The sequence below is a fragment of the Pipistrellus hanaki genome, assembly GCF_964339955.1.
Source record: "Pipistrellus hanaki genome assembly, chromosome: 11".
Lineage (NCBI taxonomy): Eukaryota > Metazoa > Chordata > Mammalia > Chiroptera > Vespertilionidae > Pipistrellus > Pipistrellus hanaki.
The window spans coordinates 3,004,726-3,013,778 of NC_140513.1; the positions used below are offsets into that span (position 1 = coordinate 3,004,726).

The 9,053-nt window shown below is 49.6% G+C and overlaps 1 protein-coding gene across 1 annotated transcript; it reads right to left on the reverse strand.

The window, feature by feature from the left end:
• Nucleotides 1–1,713: 1,713 nt before the first annotated feature.
• On the reverse strand, nt 1,714–8,654 carry EXOSC2 (exosome component 2). The gene is made up of 9 exons (XM_084898564.1): nt 8,507–8,654; nt 7,820–7,921; nt 6,833–6,878; nt 6,523–6,612; nt 5,280–5,345; nt 4,765–4,833; nt 3,487–3,663; nt 2,795–2,923; nt 1,714–2,356 (listed from the first exon to the last, which is right to left on the reverse strand). The coding sequence occupies exons 1-9, from the start codon at nt 8,626–8,628 to the stop codon at nt 2,276–2,278; spliced, it is 882 nt and encodes a 293-aa protein (XP_084754690.1). The 5' UTR covers nt 8,629–8,654; the 3' UTR covers nt 1,714–2,275.
• Between the last annotated feature and the right edge of the window lie 399 nt (nt 8,655–9,053).

Here is a 9,053-nt window from a genome sequence, read left to right on the forward strand (position 1 = left end):
ACCAAATTGCTAAAGGGTTTCAGTACCGGTGTAATTCATCTACGTATCCTATTCTGTTCAGTTTGTTCCATTTCTTCCGCCCTCTGGAATATATTCACTTAACAAGGGCGCCCTCTAGTGGGCCACAGAAAATAACTACATACTAAAAGGTGCTTTAGCTCTCTTATTTCTACTCTGAGGTACCACCCTTCAGCAGGTACTGAACAGCATAGGTTGGCAGCTCAGGATGGTTCATTGAGAAGAATAACTTTCAACAAGCTCACATATGGCCCTGGTTAAAACCAAACCAAACCAGGGACTCGAGCTCCCATCTTTTATTCCCTTCTCTCAAGAGGCATATGGCCTGGCCTGTGTTCTCAAAAATGACAGGTAAGCAAACCTAAGTTGCAACAGCCTGTAGAATATTCAGTTGTCTGCAAACTCCTCAAAACAACTGATACACTTGGAACAGAAAAAGAATGAGATATTTTAAAGTTGTCTATTGAGTATTATAAACAAGAAATATACCCTTTATGCCTGGCTGATGTGGCTCTGTGGTGTCTTGACCTATGAACCAGGAAATCACTTTTCAATTCCCTGTCAGGGCACTTGCCTGGACTGTGGGCTCAATCCCCAGTAGGGGGTGTGCAGGAGGCAGCCTATTGTCTCATTATTGATGTTTCTATCTCTCTGCTATCCCTTCCTCTCTGAAAATCAATAAAAATATATTGAATATATATATATATCACTTAATGAAAAACAGCCAAACTTTATTCAAAATTGTCAAAAACAGTGTTCCATGTTACCACCATTGAAACTCTCCTAGGTTTAAATTTTTATTAGGTGACCCCAGTAGTTAGAGCCTCTGGCAGAATGTTTATCTGCTATGCCCTCCTTCAACTGTACTCAGTTCTCAAGTATTACAAAGGACACAAGAACAGAAACAGTGCCTTTAAACCATTTATTTTATTTTATTTTATTTTATTAAATACATTTTATTGATTTTACACAGAGAGGAATTGAGAGGGACAGAGAGTTAGAAATGTCGATGAGAAACATCGACCAGCTGCCTCTTGCACACCCCCCACCGGAGATGTGCCCACAACCAAGGTACATGCCCTTGACCGGAATCGAACCTGGGACCTTTCAGTCCGCAGGCTAACACTCTATCCACTGAGCCAAACCGGTCCCAGCACCATTTTTTTATTTTACATCAGACAAACCAGTGCACAGGAATTCTGGCATTTCTTAATAACGTCAGCATCTTGCCCTGGCCAGTGTGGCTCAATTGGTGATCTCCAAAGCCGGGAGATCCTCTTGCTCAGTAAGGAAGACAGGCTGCTGGGGGATGCCATACACCCAAAGGTGCAGGTTCCATTCCCAGTCAGGACACACACCCAGGTAGAGGCAAATGTGGGAGGCAACAGATTAGTATTTCTCTCCCTCTTCCTCTCTAAAAATCAATTAAAAAAAAAAAAAAGTTAATGCATTGCTACTTCAATTATAGGAGGAACACCCAAAACATTCATTCTATTATCAATAATTCAACTTCTTACAAATCACCCTCAATGGCAGGACAGAAGGCAGCCTGGTGTGGAGGCCCTTGAATCTACCACTAGAAGGAACATGCGAAGGGAAGATTCCAACCCAGCAAAAGGCTGCTTGGTTAAGTTTATTGACTGCTGGGCTAACTTGTACAGCAGAGGAGGTGGGAATGGAAGCCAAAACAGACAATTTGGGGTCAAGTAGCCATTTTTATTGTTGTTTTTGCTTTATTGATTTTAGAGAGAGAGAGAGAGAGAAACATTGATGAGAGAGGGAGACTTCCATTGGCTGTCTCCTGCATGCCCCCTACTGGAGATCAAACCTGCAACCTGGACATATGCCCTGACCAGGAATCCAACCAGGGACCTCTTGGTTCCTGGGTCGATGCCCAACCACTAAGCCATACCAGCCAAACTATACAGGCAATTTCTTGAGGCACTGTGCTTTATGAATTGATGGTTAAGTAGAAAAGGAAAGAGTCTTTGTATTATTCCAGGATGGGAACACTGTGTACTTTTAAAGACCACAAACCACCGAAGTGCTAGGATCTGCAGGCAGCCCAAGGGGCCAGCAGCGCAGGTCACCTCCCCCAGGTTTGGCCTTCGAACAGAAGCAAGCAGGTCTGTGGCCGGAGGCAGCCCAACGTACGTCCAGGATGGGTTTCGGAGCCACACACGGAACTACAGCTCGGATCTTCACTTTCAAGAACTGCTCTGTCAGGTACACAGTCCTGGCCTTCAGATGCTTTTGCTTATCCCTCTTGTTCTAAAAGTCTCTGACGTGTTTCCATCACAATTTCTTCCATTATTTCTGGCTTTAAAATGTCTTTAATCTGAAAAAGAAAGGAAAAAGTATTTATTCAGAAAAGAAACCAACCACAAGCAGGCCATCTAATCAGGCCGAATGCAGAAAGCAAGCATGGTTAACACAAGCCTTCTATCTTTCTTTCTGTTTCATTTATCAGAGGCTAAGTATTACAGGATATGATCTGCTAGAAGGTTCTCTGGGATACAGCACTCACTAAACAGAGAGCTGAAACTGGAATGGGCAAGAGGAAGTCCAGAGGGTTGCTGTCATAACCTTCACGCCCCAAACCCTTATTGTGACACTAGACACACTGAGACTATTACAGGTATCTTGGGGAAAGAGCTCCAGACACTCGTTAGGGCTGTCCATCCGATCGGTTCATCCTGATGGACACGGAGTAAATGGATAAATATGCAATACTGCTCCCAGATCAATGAGGAAAAGGGAAGCCTGGGAGGAGTACCTGATGTGGAAGGGATGCCTCGTAGCAATACAGGATGCTGGTGTCATAGAGCATCATCCTCTGCGTTACCAGCGAGACAATACAGTTCCGAAGCCGGGAGATCACCTCTCGATCAGTGAGGGAGACCGGCTGCCAGGGGATGCAGAGGGAAAGGGGAGGGGAACAGAAACAGGACCAAAATAAGTGAACGGTCACAGCAAACCACAGAAATCACTTATAACTCAGTTATCACTCTGGGATGCCAAACCAAACGGCTAACTCCAATCAGGATTCACAAAAGTGGCTTCTTGCCTGCCCAGTGTGGCTCAGGGGGTTGGCACATCATCCCATACACCGAAAGGCCGCTGACTCTATTCCTGCTAAGGGTGAGTACAGGCAGAACCCATCGATGTTTCTCTCCTTCTCCCTCCTCCTCTGCCCTCCCCAAAATATTTTTGTTTTTTTTAAGCATAGCCTCAGGCAAGGCTTTAAAAAAAGGAAGGCTTCTTCAGTGGCTCTTCAGCTACTACCCTACAACTTTGCCATCTGTTGCTGACCTCATCTCTTCAGAAAGAGGGCAAAGTAATTTCACAAAACACTTCAAACTAACACACTACAGCAATAATATAGTTAAAAACAGCAATAAAAAAGTTAAGAAGCAGAAGGAAGACTGAGTACTCTCTGTCCCGACAGCTACAGAGGTGTTTACGCACCTCCAGGTTTGCAATGAAGCCCCCTGCGTCCTCTTCTTTGTGCTCAGGGGTAGGGTAGATCCAGATGAAGCCGTTGTTACCCAGAATCACTGAGGCACCACAAGGCAGGTCATGGAAGTGAGTCTTCTGCCGCTTCACCAGGGACGGGGACACCTGGACCAGAACACCCTGACCGAGCTGGAGAGAGACGTCACACTAAGTCCCGTGGGACCAGCAGGTGGAGGAAAAGTAGACTGCAGAATGCATGTCCTAGTTATTGTGGAATCAGTCCTTCTCGTTAGTAACTGCGGGTCACCGTCTGCACATGCACAGTAAGTATTCAGAGAACACTTCTAGGTGCATAGGTTGTTGACATATCCCAAGGAAGGTGACTTTCAATATCCTTCTGTGCCATTTTCCTTTGCAATCACCACCACCACATTCTAAGCCAGCGCTGTGCTCTGACTGCTGGAAAAATTGGGGCCAATGAGGACCTGGCTGGAGCCTCTTGCAGGACAAGGAGCGCTGTCTGCTGCACCTTGACCCCAACCACCTAGCTTGTCAACAAGATGTGCAGCACTGGGCTGGGGACTGACCAAGGGTGCACATCCAGCCCTGGTTCTGACAGGACAGCCCAAACCCCACATCACCAAGGGAGGGTCCGCAGTACCCGGGCCCAAAAGGCCAGCGTGTGCAGGGTAACTTTCACCTCCTGCTTTAAGGACATGAACGTGGTTGGCTGTAGCCACTCCATTAAGGGAAGGAAATGAAAAGCTTCCTTCAGATAAAGCCAAGATCCTAACAAGTCATAATTTGTTTTGGGAAGCTGTCATTAAAAAAAAAAAAATAGCCTCAATAATGTAACCTGATAGAAGAAAAGCAGTAAAACTTCATTTAGAGGCTCAAGTGAACAATCGTTCTAGAGATAATATCCATTTTATTGATTAGACGTTTGTCTGAGTTACTCTCCTGCTTCATCAGTCCGAGACTTCCCTTTGTTCCAGACTGCTTCGCAGCCCCTACCCCAGCGCAGCACCCACCGGAGGGAGCAGACAGCAGGGCCGCAGGGTCCTCGGTCCTGGGGCTCCTGCCGGGACAAGCTCATCAGTAAAGTAAGGGTAAAAGTTATCCTCCACCACAACGCTACAGCCCATGACTGTGTGAGGTAATCATCAGTGGTATGCCAGTCTGGGGCCCTAACTTCTGGGGTTCTTTGGGTCAGAATTCCAGAGCTCTGAGGATTCAGAAATGAATCTGAAGTCTCTTTCGACAAACAGGAACAGCAAGAGCCCGACTTACTTTTCCGTATTTCAGACTCCTCGTGTGCAGGGAAACAGCTCCGTCAGAGAACACTGCCTGCACCTCCGCCTGGCCAGGTGATGAAGGAGCCAACGTTTTTCATGCCATCTGCATCCTCTCTGCCCTGGCCCCTCTCCCATCCTTTCCTCCCACCCAACAATCCCCCTGGGCAGTCCTGGACCGGAAGGCATGACCATGACCTAACCTCACCCTCTAGCCATGAATATCTTGATATGAATAACACCTTTCCTACAACCTGGGGTAAAAGTTAATGTCATTAAGAAAATATGAGTCTAGCTTAAAGCACGGGCCACATCAGTTACAAGACCCACAGAAATGACGGAGCAGCCCAGATGTGACCAGAGCTGGAGCGTCACCCTGCGTAAGGACCCGGAGAAGGGCTGCAGCAGAGCCCGACACTCCGTCTGGGACGCGGATGTTTCTCCTGTGGGGGAGTTTAAGCCCCACTTCCCAGCGCCACGTCAGCAGAGGCGGGAGCGCACGGTGCAGGATACACTGATGAGGTCTCCTTCCTGCAAGAAGCCTCTCATGGCCAGCTCGTCTTCTGCAGATCTTCTCCTCTGAAACACACAAAGGCACACGTTACTGAAGTCAGCTCCAACAGAAAGGCCGCCTGCTTCCTTTTTCTCATTCACTGCAAGACCTCTAAATGCAGTCACAGTACCCAAACACTACTGTAGGTAACCCAGTGGTCGGCAAACTGCGGCTCGCGCGTCACATGCTGTTTGCCGCTCTGTTGACTAATGAGTTTGCCAACCACTGACCTAGACTCTGGATTCCAATAATTACAGGCTGTTGTTGTTCCTTGTGATTAAGCCCCTATCCCAGTGGTCGGCAAACTCATTAATCAACAGAGCGGCAAAGAGCATGTGACTCTCGAGCCGCAGTTTGCCGACCACTAAGGTAACCTGTGCCCCTCAAGGAGATGAGAGTGACAACCACTTACAACCTTCCCACAGCTCTTCTCCTTCTCCCTCCTCTGGGAAGAATTAAAGCTCTGGACATGGTGTTCAGAACCCTCCGAAGATAGCCCAGCCTACTTTCCCAGAGACCTTCCCCGGCAGCCCTGCAAGCTCCAGCAGGACCAGACCGCCTCCAGCCTGACTGTCTGTGCTCACACATTCCCCTTCCTCTCAGATATCCCCAGTTCATCCTTGAAATTCTATCCATCCTTCAAGGACCAACTCTAGTGCCCACCTTTCCTATGAGTGTCTTTCACTGAAATTAATCCTCTCTGTACAATCCCACACTCGTTTGTTCTTCACTGCAGGTAATCTACATCCCTGGTAGTCTGTAAACTTCAGGAACTCAGTCCCGCCTCCTTTGTCCTGCTTCTCCACAGAACCTCACACAAGGGAAACCAGGGCCTTTTACAAAAGGCCGCAGCTGCCTGGGGTAACCCAATGCCACTCAATTCCTGGAATCGAATCTAAATGCAAAACACACTTTTCAAAGCTGATGAAGCCAGAAGGAAAACTGTAAGCACCGAGCCTCTGAGGGCTTATTTCCAACTCCTTTTTGGGGTTCCTCCCCATGGACGCTCCAGATCTCACTACAGCCCAACTGCTGCCTACGTGGGGAGGCGTGGGCCAAGGGAAAAGCCTACGTGTCATCGGGCAGCAAACGTCCCAGCAGAGAAGCAGGAGAAAGCGGGCAACCCCGATGGAAAGCAGAGCTTTCTGGCGGAGCAGAGACCAGAGCTCTCGCAGCAAATGAGTCCCAGCCGCAGCCCCTCACCAGCTCTCCTCCTGGAAGGTTCATGGAAGACAGAAGCAAGACGGAATCCAGCCTGGAGTTCGTCTCCACCTTCCACCTCTTCTGCTGAACCTAGAAACAAAGAAATTCCACACCTGGACACATACTCCAGGGCCAAGACCGCACAACACGAGTGACCAATAACCCCAATAACAAGGCACTGTTTACATCCCAGGTCACATCGAGCCGAATGCAGTGACTCTTTGTTCACGTAACTGCACAGAATGCTATCCCATTCATTAAGGCACCAGCTTGCTTTTACTACGTAAAGACCAAGATGACATGACTTTACCTCTGTGATCCTGCCCACCACGATGTCGCCTACTTCACCATTGTATCTGAAAGACAACACAAATGGTGATCCATCAGTAAAAGACTTGAGTACAAAACCAAGCGCTATTGAGATTTCAGTTCAACAGGATGAGGGCCCTGAGTAGGCACCACATTTAGTGAGTTCAAACCACTATGCTGCTGGGACTTATCCTCAGGCACTGATCACTTCAAGCACTCCTGCGAGTACACAGTCTGCGTGAACTATTCCTCAGCGAACATTCACTGCAGCAGTTCATGAAGCCTGAGCCTCCCTATTGTTAACTACAGACACTGATAAACACGGAGGATTTCCCGGTGGCTACAGAACACAGGCGGGTTCGGCATCAGCCACGGGAGGAGAAAGGAGTGGGAGACCGCACACCACCCAAACCAGTCTACCCACCGTCTCCCGCACCCACTGGCGGCTCCTGCCAGGCCCTTTGCTAGCTCTTCGCCCCGATCCCAATGACACGCTGAAGGCTCAGGCCTTGGGCCTCTTCTCTGTTCAGCCCACGCTCACCTCTTTGTGAGTTCATCCACCTAAAGGCACGAGGCTGCACCACTCCCTTGAATTCTACTCCAGGCAACTGCTGGCACCATCTCTAATAGGCATGGCTAATAGGCATTTTCAAATGTAACACCCCTACAACAAAGCTCCCAGCACCCCCTCCTCCATCACAAACTGATCCTCTCCCAGAGGTCACCATCTCAGTAAAGGACAACTCCATCCTGCAGTTGCTCAAACCAAAAACCTCAGAATCTTAGTTTTTGGGTTTTTTTTTTGTTTTTAAGTAATGTGAGGAAATCTTGGAAGCCCACACTTGCCTATCCACCTATTCATGTTCCAAATCGCAGACCCACAGAATGCCAGGGGGCAGGTGGGGGTGGGAGGTACGGCGTGGCAGAAAAGGCCTGGTTGTGCAAGGTGGACGCCACAGGAAAGAGAATACACACCTTCTGCTCTCACCTGGTTTTCAAAGCTTTCACACAGACCAACTTGTTTACTCTTTCCACAGAGCCGGCCACGGATGCAATAAGTTTCTCTTCCCCCATGTAAGTCCCGTGGCCCCTGTTGCAAGAAGACACAAAGGATACCAGGTAACACTTGTCAAGAACAATGTATTCCTCCAACTACCAGGGCCTCCTCCCTCCGAGCCTGGCTTTCGTGCCATTGCTCTCTCTCCTATTCTAGAGAGCTACATGGACATCCCCTCATCTCACTCAGGTCTACACCAACGTCACTTTTTCCATCGGGCCTACGCTCACCGCCCCATTTAAAACAGTCACCTACCCCTCTGCTCCCACCCCACCATAGTCCCAACCACATTCCACTTAGTCTGCTCAACTTTTCATTGCCCCCACTGGATTCATCACCAAACATCCTGAATAGCTTGTTTGTTGTGCTTATTGTTTAGCATCTGTCTCTCCCGGCCAGCGGAGAAGGGCTTCAAGGGTCTGAGACGAACGCACCCGGGGACACACAGATGCAGGGAGCAGAAGCCCGAGGCCTTGTAAAGCGGGGACGCTCCTGAGATGTGCCCCGGGTCCCGCGGGCGCTGTATCCGGGGACAGAGGCCCAGGTTCCGGCCCGCGGGCCACGTGCAGAGCCCCGCGGCCGCCCTTCGCGGCCCCGAGTCCCCGGGTCCCCACGCACCGCATGAAGCCCGTGTCCGTGGTGATCGTGTCCCCCGGCACCACCAGGTGTTTCTTAGTCTCGCGGCCCAGACTCTCGCTAAGAGGCTTACGAGCCACCGGGAGTCTCATCTCCATCGCCATCTTGGCGCCAATGAATTGCGCAGGCGCGGCCCGGCGGAGCGCCGCGAGATCCCGGCCCGCGATTCCCGGCCCACGCTCGGAGGGGGCGGGGCCGCGGAGCAGCAGCCAATGGGAACGCGTGGCCTGGCGGCCATGGTCGCTGTGGGCAACAGTTTGGCTCAGATTAAGGGAAGGAGGGAGCAGCGTCGCCATTTTTACTACGGGAAGTCTGTACCTGGGGAACAAAATTTCATGTATGGTGTTGGTTTTTCTTTTGTTTGTTTTTGTTTTGTTTGTTTTTACCAAACTGCCTCGCAGTCATCGTCCAATTGATGGTTTACCGGGGTCAGAGGTCGTTGAGAAATGGCCCTCTGGGTGTCCTCCCAGCTCACTGTGTGAATGAGCGCAGGAGGAAAACTCTCTTTTTCAGACCGAAAGAAGAGCCC

Coding starts and splice junctions, on each gene's coding strand:
- EXOSC2 (XM_084898564.1), bottom strand. CDS start 8,628: ATGGCGATGGAGATGAGACTCCCGGTGGCTCGTAAGCCTCTTAGCGAG. Junction 4,834..5,279: donor AGGAAGGAGACCTCATCAGT/GTATCCTGCACC, acceptor TCACCTGGCCAG/GCGGAGGTGCAGGCAGTGTT. Junction 2,357..2,794: donor AGGCATCCCTTCCACATCAG/GTACTCCTCCCA, acceptor TTTCTTTTTCAG/ATTAAAGACATTTTAAAGCC.